Genomic DNA, 15749 nt, shown 5'->3' on the forward strand with positions numbered 1-15749 from the left:
ACTGTTGATTTTGTCTTTTCATGGTATATGAAACAAGAAAAGCACATTATATTGCCACACTTCTCCTCCCTCCTTTAGGCAGCATTTTGTAGTATAAAATTAAACAGAGTTATTACTATAGCAGTTATAGGCCTATGGCAGTCTATGAAAGCTGTGAGGAACTAAACACGAGAGAACACCGTGACGGATATAATTACATCCGACTTCAAAGAAATGCATTCAACCATTTATTCTTCCTAAAACAAGAAAAAATACAATTGGTTCCTGTTACTGTATTATCAATTAGTGTGCGGAACAGAAAATATTCACTCCCAATGTCAATGCCATAAAAGGTGCCATCACTGCCCACCCCCGATAATGACAACACAGTAAAATATCTAAACTAATAAAAAAAATGACAGTTGCATTTAGGGTTGTGGTTAGTTAGCTTTCAAATCTATATAACCCGAAAAAAGTATGTTCTATAACCACCTTTTAAATGTTATACAATTTGTAGTTAATAGGAACCAAAGTTCTCCTGTTTGTGGAACATTTTATTCCCTCCCCATTTCATAATATCCATAACCATAGAGGAAACCAGGCAAGGGGCTTTATTTAATCCTGTCAACCCCCACTTGGCAGCACAGAGCCCTGGACGCTCCTGATTATACGAACAACCACCTAAATTCATTGCTTGCCCGGCAGGCAGCTGGCAAACCAACAGCAACAAACCAGCAGAGGAAAACATTCAAGAACTACTAAACTTTCAGAGAATAAAATTGAAGTGACAGACAATCTGTGTCTACTTTACACTACACAAATACAGTTTGAATTTTCTAACTCAACAGGCTCTTTAGGTGACTGTGAAAGGAGAGTATAAAATCCAAAAGCCTCCATGTCAAAGTATTTCACATGAAATGAAAAGGGGAATTTGCCAGAGAGGATCCAAGTGTGACCGTGCCGTCAATAGTTGTTTTTGTGTTTCAAATATCAGAGTGCAGTGTCTTTCAGAACAGCGATCATCATTGAGGCGGTGCTGAAAAGAGACTTTTGTGCCCTTTGAATGCATAAAGGCTTCTCGACTGTCCATTTTCTCTTTTGCTGAAGGCCTTGGTGTTTTTTTTGTGTTTACTGGCAAGCACTGAGAATACTTTGTTGGTATTACAATTCTCCTGAGAGAGAAAAATGTCAGTATTCACAAAGAGCCTTTCTGAGGCGCCAGAATCAGGACAAATCAACAATCTGAACAAAGAAAAAGAGAAATCCCTGCTTTGTTATGGCTAATTTTAAAAATATCTCACTTCAAGCTTTTACTATTTTATCACCAACAAAATATGCTAAAAAGCATGTTTGAGCAACATTAGCCAGGGTTCCATCCCAATCACAAATTTGGATCAAAAGACATACCTCCATGATATTTTTCATGCTAACTACTAGCTAAAATGCTAATATTTCTATATAATAGAAAGGGAAACAGTTACCACTCACATTTCTGCACACTAAATATGAAGCCACAGCCAGAAACCAGTTAGCTTAGCTTACTAATTACTAGCCTTACAGTTGATTGTGTTTTGATTTGACAACTTAAGCTAGTCAAACCCAATTCAAATATGATTGGATACATTATGTTACTCCTATAGTTCAGGATACTTCATAAAAAAATATTTCTATATAATAAAAAGGGGAAAAAAGTTACCACCACTATCATTTCTGTCCGGTAAATATGAAGACACAGCCAGAAACCAGTTAGCTTGGCTTAACAGAAAGACTGAAAAGAGCAGGAAACAGCTAGCCTGGCTCTGTCCAAAGGTTTTTTTAAAAACACCAACAAAAAAAACAAGCCTTCATTTTTAGTAGGAATCAAACAAATATGAATGTGTTAGTAAGCTCTAGAGGTGCTGGTAGATGGATACTTTTAGCGCTGGGCAGATGCCGGCTAGTTGTTTCCCTCTGTTTAAGTGGTTGTGCTAAACTGGCTGCTGGCTGTAGCTACATGTATACTCTTGGGCTTAGCTAACTGGCTATAACTGACTACTACTATTATTGCAATTACTACTACTACTACTACAACTTCTACTTCTATTACTACTAATATGAATTCTACTACCACTACTACTCCTGCTACTGCTACTACAACTACTGATACTACTTCTTTTTCTACTAATACTAATAATACTACCACTACTACTACTCCTACTGCTACTACAACTACTATTACCACTATTGCTATTACTCCTACTACTACTACGACTATAGCTACTACTTCTATTACTGCTACTACTCATACTACTGCCACTACTACAACTACTTCTATATACTAATATGAATTCTACTACCACAACTACTCCTACTACTACTACTGATATTGCAACTACTACTACCACTATTGCTATTACTCCTACTACTACAGCTACTACTTCTATTACTACTAATACAAATTCTACTACCACTACTGCTGCTACTTCTATTTCTACTACCACTACCACTACCACAACTACTCCTACTGACACTACAACCACCACTACCACTATTGCTATTACTCCTACTACTACTACAGCTACTACCTCTATTACTTATACGAATATTACTGCTAATACTCATACTACTGCTACTACTACTACTACTTCTATTTCTACTAATACTAATAAGACTACCATTTCTACTCCTACTGCTACTCCTGCTACTACAATTACTGCAACTACTAGTACTACTACTACTACTATAACTACTACTACTACTACTACAGCTACTTCTGTTATTACTACTACTACTACAACTACTACTGATACTACTTATATTACTACTAATACTACTACCACAACTATTCCTACTCCTACTGTACCAAGCAGTGGTATCAATCTTCTCATAGTGAATAAGTGTATTTTGCAAAATGTTCCAACTGTTCCTATAAATTCGGACAACATTCATTAAATAGTTGTGTTGTTGTTTTTACTGTTTCTCCATGGTGAACATGCATGTTTCACAGATCACTGGTCATGCAGGAGTGTCACTGTGTATTTTCTGTGTGCCTGCTGTTTTTTAGTGCATGTGGACACTCACCTCGTATGCCTGGGGGCTGGTCAGACAGCTTGCCAACGGCCCACAGTAAGCTGGCAGAGTGGAGGTGAGAGGCGGACCGCTGTGCGTCAGAATAGGCTTCAGGTAACTGGGCAGTTATTAAGGAAAATTACCTCAAGAGAGCTCAACAGTTATTATCAGTAAGAAAGACTGTGAGTACAGTTCATATATCTGTACCACTTTGTAATATGGCACCCTTGATAAAGGATTTATAAGCTTTAACTAATGCCTTCATTAAATGTTAATACATCGTTTAAATGCTTTATAGATACGCCATGGTAAAGGACTTTTGGGTTGCCAGGTTGTGAAAAACTCTCCACAATTCACTTCTTTCATTGCTGATGAATTAAAGACATAACGCCACATTAAAGTGTCATGTTGGGGAAGGATTTTCCACAACCTGGCAACCCAAACATTGCTCTTATTTAAATGATTTCACTGAACTACAAATGTAAATGAATTATTAACCTTTTATAAAGCCATTAGATGCCCTTAGATAGACCTTTAAGTAGAAAGTGGAACCATAATGTGATAACACAGTTTGCAGAAGCCTAATTCCAGTACAAACTGTTTAAACAGTCAGTCATTTCCTACAAGAGCTTCTCCTGCTGCAGTAACCCTCCATAAACACATTTCAAATGATGAGTTATTATTTAATGATGTTGAGGATGTCTGCCAGCAGGATATATTTGGAGTTTAAATCTTTTTGGGAACAGCTGAGGGTAATGTCATTTTCTGATGTTTGGCAGCAGTGAAGCACAGAGTTCTCATGTTTGTAATTAGTCAGGCTGTAGTGCATTATGGGAAAACCCGATGCCCTGTTCAACTGGTCCAGTTACCAGTCTCTTTGGGGAGAGAGGCAGTCACCTCCTAGTCACAATATGTTTGTTTGAATAGAAATCAAACATGCTGAAATCAGCAGTCCATCACACAGAAATAAAGTCCCTACTCTCCCTGTACCTAACTCTGTGACACGCATGTTTACCTCAGCCTCTGTAGTGCTTGGAGAACTCCACCCTGCTCACTTTCAGCTACGTCAAGCACTTGTCACCAGGGAGAAAGTCTCCACTGTATAACACAGCTGCTACGTCAACAGCACATACACAATCAGCCACCTGGGGAGGAATCAGCAACAAACATCTTCTGAAAACACTAATTACTACTCGCAAAACATGGGAGTACCACTGTTGGCTCAATCAGTTTGTTTGTTTGTGTGACTTTGGTGTTTTAAAGGGTTAGCTCAGATTCACCTGAGTCACACTGTAACACAAACAAACTAAGGGCCTGTTCACACGACAACACTCTCGGGTGAAAATGACAAAATATTTGATCAGATATGCCTTTCGTTTAGACGGTGACGGCGTTTTTGGGGCAAAAAAAAATGAAACCACCCTCCAGAGTGGAAATCTTAAAAATGCTTCACCATTGCGTTTCCATCTAAAGGGTTATCAACGCAAACATGTGCTCTGATCAGCTCATGCTGGCTCTCGTCATGTACGCATTTACGTAACATCCATGTGCAGTCCAGGCAAACTACAACAAACATGTTGGACTATTTCCATCAGTCAGACATTCAAGTTGCGCTAGCCGCTCTGATAACTATCCAGGAGTCATTTCAGCAGTTAAGCAGAATTATCACGGATAATATAGCAAATTGTCTGTCTTACTTTGTTTCTTCGCCATGTTTTTCCACGCTACTAGGAAGAGAAGTAGGAGTGAAGAGAAGTGTCTTTGCAAGCTCTTGGAGGTGTTTTGTGGCAGTGCTTCACAGTACCACCTAGCCACCTGGCCTGCATACTACATCAAATTTCACAGACTTTTGTGTCACCGTATGGACGCAGAATTCCCCCCAAAGACGCTCGTCTAAACGCAGAATAAAAAGTGAGAACACAACGCCACTTTTGCATTTTATGTCCAGATCGTCACCAGCCATAAACAGGCCCTAAGGCAGCGGTAGACCAGCTGTCTTCTGTGAGGTAAAATTACTGTCCTCGTCACTCTGGTGGCTTTGAATAGAGCATAGATAACCGCTTAATTTCACTGTCAGAAAAGGCTGTCTGGCGGCAAGGCAAAGCGGTACAAAAACTTTAGGTTGCTTAAATACGTTTCGCTTCTGCCCCATGTCCACAGCAGCACATTGCTTAGCTCCTGTGCCAGTCCTCTTGCCTGCTTCTCCAAACTGGGGCAATGCTGACAGCCATCTGTAGATAACACACTGAATGTGGCTGAGATGCTCATACAAAACCTATTTAAAAAACTATCCCTTTGAAAGCAATCGATAATACTTTCTGTGGTTCTGTAAAGCAGGGTACAGAAAGGATACTTGTGATCAAAGGTGTACCACAGTCTGAAGAGCCACGCACTCTCCTGTTTGGTTTTACTTTGTCCTTCAGCCTGGGGCCCATCCTGGAGGAAAACATGAAAAAAATTCAACATGTTTATTGAAGATTTGCTGCATAAAAAGATCTGGATCCAGGCTAACATATTGTTATCAGGCTAAAAAATCATCCAGATAATGTGGTTCTTTTGTTCCATTTTGTTTCTCATCTTAAATCATATCAACGTATTTTATAGTAACTCCCAAAAATGTGTCATTTATATCTGACGAATTGAACTTTTTCCATTTGTTCAGAGTTGCTGACTGTGCTCCGCATCAATGTAAAATAGAGGAAGTAGAACCATTTACGCAGCATCTATAACAATGTACAAGTCTTCCCCTTTCTGCTGAGAGGAAAGCTAACATATTGGACTGACTAATATAATATCATGCGCAATACAATTTTCAACACCATGGACTATATATTGCAAATATTGACTGTCTTGCACTATTACAACTTTTTAACTCATACATAACTTTGCTGCTACTTTTACACTGTGGCCTCCGATTCGCTTATTTGTTTATGTTTAAATGTCTTCATCTACTGTGCACTTCATTTATTGTCTACTTTAGTGTTAGGATAAGTTTGTCTTTGTTTGTGCTGTGCACTTGACTTTACTTTACTGTTTACTGTAAGTGCTAGAAATGTCTTGTCTTGACCATGGGACAGTTAGAAACATCATTTCAATTCCTTTGTATGTCTGTTACATGTGAAGAAATTGACAATAAAGCGGACTTTGACTTTGATGTCATCTGCACTGTACTCACTTTACTCCTTAGACAATTTATTTCAATTTGTATATTGCTATATTTATATAATATATATATATATATATATATATATATATATATTATATATGTTATATATTGTTTTCTTCATTGCTTTCGTTATCCTGTATTATCCTATATTGTGATTGTTTTTGTAGCTTTGAAGCACTCTGAAACCAGAATACAGTTCTATCTTATTTTATCTCATCTTATCTCAACATTTATTGGAATCTGGGTTGTAATAAATAAGTCGTCCTTACCCCCTGTAAGACCTGGAAGCTGTCTCCACAGGGCTGCGAATCTTGATCTGGGTCCACACCAACCCTGAAACACAGGAGGAAAGTAGAGACACCACATGAAATGCAATTTATCTCTGAAGTAACAAAATCACTGCAAAAACTGTAACATGGCTCATATTTGGTTAAATGGTAATATGCAGATTTTTTCCCTACCCCTGTAATTTCCCCCACTTGTGACCTTTTGACATGACTATTTGCTTTGAACAATCTTTTTGTGGCCACTACACTTGCAGAATGCAGATCTGTTCTCTTTGTGGCTGCAAAAAACATGTCACAAGGGGTGTTTAAAAGCCCACACATCAAAGTGATGGCGGCTAGATCTTTTTAGTGTCTGAAAAACACTGCAAATGAGCATTTAACCCAATGCAGACACAGACAGAAACCGTGAGATATATCACAGGTTGTACAACAAAAATAGTTTATAAGAGTTTAATTTAAGAGCTGATATCTAGCCATTTTCCATGGTTTTCTTGATAATGATTTTGGTTATTATCAAGAAAACCGTGGAAAATGTCTAGATATCAGCTCTTAAATTAAACTCTTATGAGCTATTTTTGTTGTTATCGTTATATTTGTCCAAACAAATGTACCTTTAGTTGTACCAGGCATTAAAATGAACAAGAAATTGAAGAAAACAATGGTCTAATAATTTTTTCCATGACTGTATCAGTCAGCGAAAGAACATTAGGGAGAGGTAGCTAATAACCTTTTGGCTCGTGACACAAAACACAAAACCACAACCACAACCTTAACCAAGAGCATTCAGGAAGTAAAGAAACTATAATGTGATGGAAATAGTTTGCCTTTATTGGCATTGGTAGAGATACAGAGTGGAAGTGACAGAGTCTAGGGCTCCGAGCCAGATTCAAACCCTTATTCTGTTTTATTCCAGCAAACAAGCCGGCAGATATTTTGGCTTGCGATAATCATGGTCAAACATTTGCGGTAATGTGTCATCTGGTTACAATTTGCCATTAACAAGAAGAAGAACCCAAATGTTGCCATTGTAATTTCCGGTAAGTGCACAACAGCTGTCATGGATGGATTACTGACCGGGTCTACTGGGCGCAGGCCCAAAGTGTCAGGGGCCCCGAGGCCTTCATCAAAATGTCACTCACTGTAGAGACACATACTGGCCACGAAGAGATGCAAAATCACCACACAAAAAAACAACATAAAAGAACTACAGAGTGGCACAATAAGACTAAAAGAGACCAAAAAAACCCTGCTATATACAAAACAGCTGTAGAGAGACCACAAAGAGACTCACTCCAACTATGAAAAGATGCAAAACAACCACAAAGACACACAAAAGGACAACTTAAGCGTCTGTGTATCTTATCTTGTATCTTAGTGTACACAGTGTACAAACAGAAGTATCTGAATTGAGACAAAGCACAAGAATACATTACAATCTGTGCTATATTGAGGGTCCATTTTGACCCAGTATTATTTAGTGTGTACAAAGGCTGGGCGATATATCGATATATCGATATATTTTTAAATGTGATATGGAATTAGATCATATCCCATATATCAATATAGTTCAGTTTTTTCTTCTTAATTTATATATTAATGCTGCCCTTACTAGGGTTTTTCATATTTAGTTCTTTTGCAAAAGTATTCACCTCCCTTGGAATTTTCACCATTTTGTTGCTTTTACACATGAAATCAAGGTTGATATAATTTGGCCTTTTTAAAAAAAAAGAATTTACAAAAAAACCCTCTTTAATATCAAAGTGAAAAAAGATTTTTACAAAATGGTATCAATTAATTAAAAATCTATAAGGTAAAATAAATGATTGCATAAGTATTCATACCCTTTAAAAAGTAACTGACCTCATTCAACAAAGTTTCAGCTAGTTGATGCAGCAGTGTCACAGTTAATGAAATGGAGATCACAGTAGAGTACAGTTGATGTCTGTCAAGTGATCGTAGTATAAAAAAACATGTGTCTGGGAGGTCCAGTCTCTGGTTCATCACTATTCCTGCTACAATTGCAACATGAAGACAAAAAAACACTCCAAGCAACTCAGAGAAAAGATCATTGAGAAGTATAAGTCAAGAGATAGAGCTACAAAAAAATATCCAGCTGACTGGACATCCCACAGAATTCAGTTAAACCATTATTAAGAAATGGAAGCAGTATGGACCTTGTTTAAATCTGCCTAGAGCTGGACGTCCTCACAATCTGAGTGACCCGACAAGAAGAAGACTGGTCCTGCAGCCTTCCAAGGCCTCCTGCTGAGGAGAGTCCCTAGAGCATGATGCTGCCACCACCATGCCACCACGCTGGAGATGGTGCGTTTGTGGTGCAGTGTTTGGTGTTCGCCAAACACTGTCTAGTCTGATAGCCAAAAAGGTGAGTTTTTGTCTCATCACTGACAATAGAACCTTCTTCCAATTGACCCTGGAGTCTCCCACATGCATTTGGGCGAATTCCAGGCGAGATTTGATGAGCTTTTTTTCTCTCCCGTACAGCTCCGACTGGTGAACAACCCGGGCAACAGTTGTTGTATGTACAGTCTCTCCTATCTGAGCCACCGAAGCTTTTAACTCCTGCAGAGTGGCCGTAGGTGTCTTGGTGACTTCCCTCTCCAGTCTTCTTCTTGTCAGGTCACTCAGATTGTGAGGAAGTCCAGCTCTAGGCAGATTTAAACAAGTGCCATACTGCTTCCATTTCTTAATGATGGTTTAATTGAACTCTGTGGGATGTCCAGTCAGCTGGATATTTTTTTGTAGCCATCTTCTGACTTATACTTTTCAATGATCTTTTCTCTGAGTTACTAGAAGTGTTCTTTTGTCTTCATGGTACAATTGTAGCAGGAATAGTGATGAACCAGAGACTGGACCTCCCAGACACATGTTTTTTTGACTTTTTTTTTGTCACTTGACACACATCAACTGATCTCCATTTCACTAACTGTGACACTGCTGGCATTAACCAGCTGGAACTTTGATATTAAAGAGGGTTTTTTTGCAAATTCTTTTTAGAAAAGGCCAAATTATATTGACCATGATTTCATGTGTAAAAGCAAGGGTGAAACATCCAAGGGGTATGAATACTTTTGCAAGGCACTGTAAATATATTTATTTCAGAAAAAGATTGGCCTATTTATCATCATCATAAATAAAAAATAAATAAATAAATATATATTTCATATATATCAATATTCAGCATAAATATATCGGGATATGACATTTGGTACATATCGCCCAGCCCTAGTGTGTACAATATTTAGACGTTTACTATTTAAGAGAATAGTTTGACAATTAAAACCTCTTATTCACTTTCTTGCCAAAGATACAGTGAGACACTACAAATATGAAGCTACAGTCAGTTAGCTTAGCACAAAGACTGGGAGCAGTGGGGGAAACTGCTAGCCTGGCTCTGTTATCAGGGGTTACAGCCTATTTCTTGTCCAAGTTCAGCCACATACTAGCTGTTTCCATTCTAAAATAAGCTAAGCTAACCAGCTGCTAATAGTAGATTAATTAATTCCTTAAAAGTAACTGCAGCACATACTAAGTCTTCGTAGCTGTACACAACCCCCCTGTGTCTCTTACCAGCAGAGAAGGATTAAACTCAACACAAGCAGATTTTAAAGGGGCACTTTTAATTCACATAAGCTCTGGAGTAGTTGAGTCTAATCCTTGTGGACAGAGGCCAAGGCAGAGACGTGTAGCCATCCATGGTTACATCTGAAACTAAAACTGACACTGTAAAGTACGAGGTGTATCTATCTTTAGACTTTTCCGTGACAGAGGAAATATCCCTTCAGAGGGAACGAGGAATACCGTTTTCTTTCTGTGTTCCACCTTAGCAGCTTGAGAAGGAGCAGGGTGTGGGTATAAGACTCTCTCGCTCTTATAACTACACATGCACAGGATCTTCAGGGGGTGGAGGTCGTAACAAGGTTGAAAACAAAGAGGTGCAAAGCTTGCTGGCGCTGCGTCAGGAAGGATCTGTGAGGAATGGATGTGAGATTAAGACACAACTGTCGGGGGGCCTCAGAAGAGAGGAGCACTGCCCAGTGCACGTTTCCTCTGATAAGACACAGTGTTGACCTGTGTTCATACACATACTTATGCAAGGGAGTGCTCCACTGACTGACTAACCTTTAATCCTAATCCTGAAAACATCCCCTTCTATCCTAAACCCATCAAATATTCCACACAAGCAATTTGCAGCGTTTCCGTCCTCTAAGACAGGATCCTGAACAGTCAAAATGGAGGAACCATCACGGCTCAGCACTCTCTCGGTTTCTTGTTTCATACCTTCCTCTTTTTGCACATACTTTACAGATCAATTGACACAAATGTGTCAGGCTGCTTCTGGGGGCGCACAGTGTGTGATTTGTTCTTTGCACTGCTGTGTGAGTAATTCATGATGAAGGACCCCCGTCCACACAGATGCAACAAAGTAGCAGATTCACACCACCCGGAGAAAGCCAAAGAAAGCCAATTCTGTTGACACAAACCACACAACGTAGTCTCTGAAAAATACTGTACCCAATGTTCCCCTTCATTAGAAAAAGAGAAGTGAGGATTGAAAAGTAAGGTCTGAAGTTACCAGAGACTTTCCCAACACCAGTTACTGCCAAACAGTTGGTACATATTCCGATACAGCACCTGACGTACTGCCACTTTCCACGCCGACATCGGTCTTCCTGCCGTGCTTTCCTGCTCCCAAAGCTGTCACATTATAAACATACAAACTCAGTTTCAAGCATATTATGTTAAAGTATTAGATGGTATATTTAAAACGTTTTAATGGGGCTTAGTCTGTGTGTAAGAAATATGCCTTTCATGTAAGTAGATACTCATATGAGGAACTGAAATGCTCACAGTGCAACACAAATCTCTGGACTGTCACATTTGACTTTAACCTTACATACAGAGGAGTAGGGGTAGGCCTTATCGTATCCTTCATGATAATACCGGTACAATTTTTATATGATGAAAAAAAAAAAGCATATCGCGATACTGGCAACATTCCTACTTCTTGACATAGTGTCACATCATATCATTGCATTCAAAACTTAAAGTAACAAAAGTAAAAGTACTCGTTATGCAGAATGACCCCACTCAGATTGTTATATACGTATTTTCTATATATATTGTTGGATAATTATTTATGTGAGCAGCATTTACTGTCACCAAGTTAGGGCTAATTTTAACTAGTTAATATACTTTTATGTGGTTAAATTTATAAAAATACGTAATCATGTTTTTCATGTTGAATCTTGATAAAAAAGTAACTAAAGCTGGCAGCTTATTATAGCGAATATCTGCCTTTTAAATGTAGTGAAGTAGAAGTATAAAGTTTTTTTACATAATTTTTAAATTTTTTTACATTAATTTTAAATAACAAGTTAAGTAGACATACCTTAAAATTACTTGAGTTAATGTACTTAGTTACATTCTACCACTGACATTTGCAGTAATATTCTTATTATTTTCTAATACTTCCATTTTGCATTGAAGAGTCAAGAGTAATTTTTTTTTTGCATTTGACAAGTGTTGAAATTTTTACTTTACACTGCAATTTAGATTTATGGTTGATTTTTATTTATTCAGACTCAAAAATAATTTTAAGAAATCATACTTTCTATATATTTTTCAGTATTGTAATATTGTCAAGAATATTGTTAATATTGAAAATACCTAGAAATATCGTTATGTTCATTTAGGGCCATGTTGCCCACCCCTTCACATGAGGATTATATGTTATTCCTCAGAATCAAAGCTGTTCTATGTGTCTATTTTTACACATTGTATATAATGCGTATCATTTTGAGGGCCGAGCAGTATGTAGCAGTAAGTGAGTTTAATGGAGGACTGGCCATAAATGAGAGTTTAAGCAGATAACAGTGACCACTCAGTGTTTTCAAAACAGTAACTGGCAAAAGTCAAATATGATCCTCTGTTCTGAGGACATGCACTAATCCTCAGACTTGGCACAGAGGCTCAACAGATGTTCAGGCACACACATAAAAAATAATATTTAAAAAAAAAAGCACTGGATAAAATAATGAGGACTCTTTAAATGACGACTCAACTGCTTTTAGCATGCATGTTAAAAACACTTCCATTGCTTTCGTCTCTTATTGTGATTGTATATGTGATCTGCTTTCAGCGAACATTTCCTGCTCAATTCATCACACTTTGACTTGATGCCAATTCCTCTCAGTGTTTGAACTTCAGCTGAATCGTCATCTCCTTTCAGCGCTTTCACTCACTTCACCTTAATTCGGTGTTTACACTTAAAGCTGGAAAGCCAGGCGAGAGTGTTAAAATACAGCAGTCCTCCTGCAGTCGTTTATTCCAATCATCCCAAGTTTGATTGTGATCTTGAGGACGTTATATAGCAACAATTCTCAGAGAACTGTTACAGGGTCTCTGCAGGTTTCAACAAGTCAAATTTAAGATTTTTTAAGACCATAGTGAATACAATATAAGACCCATTTCACATCCATATTGGCAAAAAAGTACAAAAGACAGGAAGGAAAATCGGAGGCCCGGGATTACTTGCAAAGTGCATGAATTTATTCACAGCTCAAATTATGACCGGGCTGCAGGTACTTAGTTCCGTTTTGTAGTTATGTTCAACAGCAGCACCACATAATACAGCACTGTTTGTTCCACCAGGTCACTTTACTGCACTATCTCTGCATCCGGCCATAGTATGCCTATATTAGGCCATCTCTATATTTTTCTATATTATTATATGTCATATACCAGTTATACTATACTGTGTATATCTCTGCATATATTTAAATATATTTATTCATTGATTTTCACGCCATTACATGCAACAACCTACTTAACCTATTTAACATGCCAAAATATTTTTTTTCTCCGATGTGCAATATCTGTAAAAATGCAAAGTACTGTTAAGAAAACAAACAAACACAAAAAATAATATATTATTAACAAATGCCAAATAGCAGAAATGTATGTATATAATGTGTATAGAATGTATCTATACGTCTTCTTATTTATATTCATTATTCTGTTTTTTATCTATATCTATGTGTCTGTATCTTGAGCTGCTGTGACAACAAAATTTTCCCCCTGCAGGATAAATGAAGACATATCTTATCTTATCTTATAGCGTCCTCAAAAATCGGAACATTTAAAAGCGAGACTGAAGTTTATGCATTTGTTTTAATTAAAAGTAACGTCAATACATATTTAAGACATTTTAAAATCGTATTTAAGAACATTTAATGAGATTTTAGACATTTTAAGGCCTTAAATTCAAATTATTGGATTTTAGATGTTTTAAGACCCTGCGGATACCCCTGTGTTATCGGCAAACCATTTCAGAGCCGCTCACTGTTTATTCTTCTAAAAACTACAGCCAGATTCTCATGGCTGCAGCTAATGACTTTGGCTATGGTCGAGGCGTTAGCCACAGCCATGAGCCTTTAGCTACAGTGAGCAGAAGGCTGAACAGTGAGCAACATTTTCTCTTCGCCAAAATTGACATTTTTACTGGATTGGATTTATTGGCGGACTCTCTTTTAGACTCTTTTGATCTCTGAAGAGTCTGTCCGCTTGTTGCGAATGCTGAAAAAACAACTTTTTCTACAGAACTTCTGCCATTTATGTAGTGTGCATGTTGATCTGTATTTATAGAAGAGCCAATAGGAACTCTCTCTGAAATGACCTGTGAAGTCTCCCATCACAGGTTTTCACTAGATTTTCTAAAGCCTGAAAACAGAGCCAAGAGGAAATGCAGAAGTCTAGTTTTCTCGCAGACCAGTTGAATTAAAAATAATCATTTTCTGTTTTGTTTAAAATACAAATATACAGTCATGGAAAAAAATTATTAGACCACCTTTGTTTTCTTCAATTTCTTGTTCATTTTACTGCCTGGTACAACTAAAGGTACATTTGTTTGGACAAATATAATTATAACATCAAAAATAGCTCATAAGAGTTTAATTTAAGAGCTGATATCTAGACATTTTCCATGGTTTTCTTGATAATGATTTTGGTTATTATCAATATCGCCATTCGGCCTAAAAATACCAGGATATGAGTTTTGGTCCATATCGCCCAGCCCTACTAAACATACTAGACTAGTACATTATTCTGAAATGGGACATTCTGCATAATGAGTACTTTTACTTTTGTTAATTTAAATACATTTCGATCACTCATACTTTTGCAATTTAAATTCAAAATTTAAACCTGTAAAAATATTTCTACACTATGGTATTGCTAAGTACTTCTTCCACCACTGAAACTCATTACTGTAGATACTTTCGATGCATCTTTTGACAGCTTAGCTCCTCCTGACCCAGTGTGAACACATAAGGATCTCTTCCCCTCTCAGTGGCTGCACTGCTGGGGCTCGATGATAAGCTGCACGCCTGCCTGCTTACAAACCATCCATCAAAACCCTGTAAACAGAAAAGCAGCAGCGTCTCATCTCACACCAGATGTTTACTACCCCAGCACCAGTCCTGCTCATTAACCCCACGCCTCATCAAGATCGGCTTCTTTCTCATTTACAAGCCAGAGGATTGCGCCATAAAAAGACACTTTCCAAATGTAATCTTCAGTATTAAATACAGGGAGAAAAAAAAAACATTTTTAATGCCCTATGTAATGTGATGTCCGACTATTCCTCAGGGCTTTGAAAGTACCCCCCCTAAATCGTAGAGCTCGGCTGATATCCGCCTGCCATGCACCACATGTCCCAGTTACCATGGCAATGAGTTCATGGGGGAGATTTTGGCAGCACTCTAAACCTCCAACTAACACAATAGTTCCTGCTTGGTCCGAGGAGGCATTACTCATATTAAACAGCGCCTGTTCGCTCAGGCTCGCCTCTGCTGCTGCTGTCGCACACATCACCAGCCCGTAATCCGCTTTATCACGACAAATGGGAGCTCCCAGTGCATCATGGTCGGACAAAAATAAGCGAAGGCTGGGCTCCAAACAGAGTGATAACCATGTGAGCAAAGACTGATAACATCTCAAGCAGCTTCTGGTGTGGTGGCCTGCTGCTTCAACTGGAGAGTCAGCATCACCTTTTGGCTCAGGGACTGACCTTGAGTTTAAGAGTTAGTGTTCAATCTGTGACTGAAGAAGCTGCAGTGCTTCCTGGAGGAGAATATATAACAATATCTCTTAAAAGATGCATCAACAGCCCCTGCAAGTTAAAAGCTCTGGATAGAAGAACATGGAAGATGAAAAGTCAGCAGCAGGGGAGAACTCTGGCCCCCTCTCCT

At 38.2% G+C, this 15749-nt stretch overlaps 1 protein-coding gene across 1 annotated transcript in view; it reads right to left on the bottom strand.

Moving 5' to 3' along the window:
* slc9a7 (solute carrier family 9 member 7) overlaps window positions 1-15749 on the bottom strand; it is a 41187-nt gene that overhangs the window by 5963 nt on the left and 19475 nt on the right. The window contains exons 13-15 of the mRNA XM_059340616.1: window positions 6463-6526; window positions 5381-5463; window positions 3040-3145 (exon numbers count right to left, since the gene is read on the bottom strand). Coding sequence (XP_059196599.1) covers window positions 3040-3145; window positions 5381-5463; window positions 6463-6526 — 253 coding nt within the window. The remainder of the gene's footprint in view (window positions 1-3039; window positions 3146-5380; window positions 5464-6462; window positions 6527-15749) is intronic.

The sequence above is a fragment of the Centropristis striata genome, chromosome 9 (genome assembly GCF_030273125.1).
Source record: "Centropristis striata isolate RG_2023a ecotype Rhode Island chromosome 9, C.striata_1.0, whole genome shotgun sequence".
Lineage (NCBI taxonomy): Eukaryota > Metazoa > Chordata > Actinopteri > Perciformes > Serranidae > Centropristis > Centropristis striata.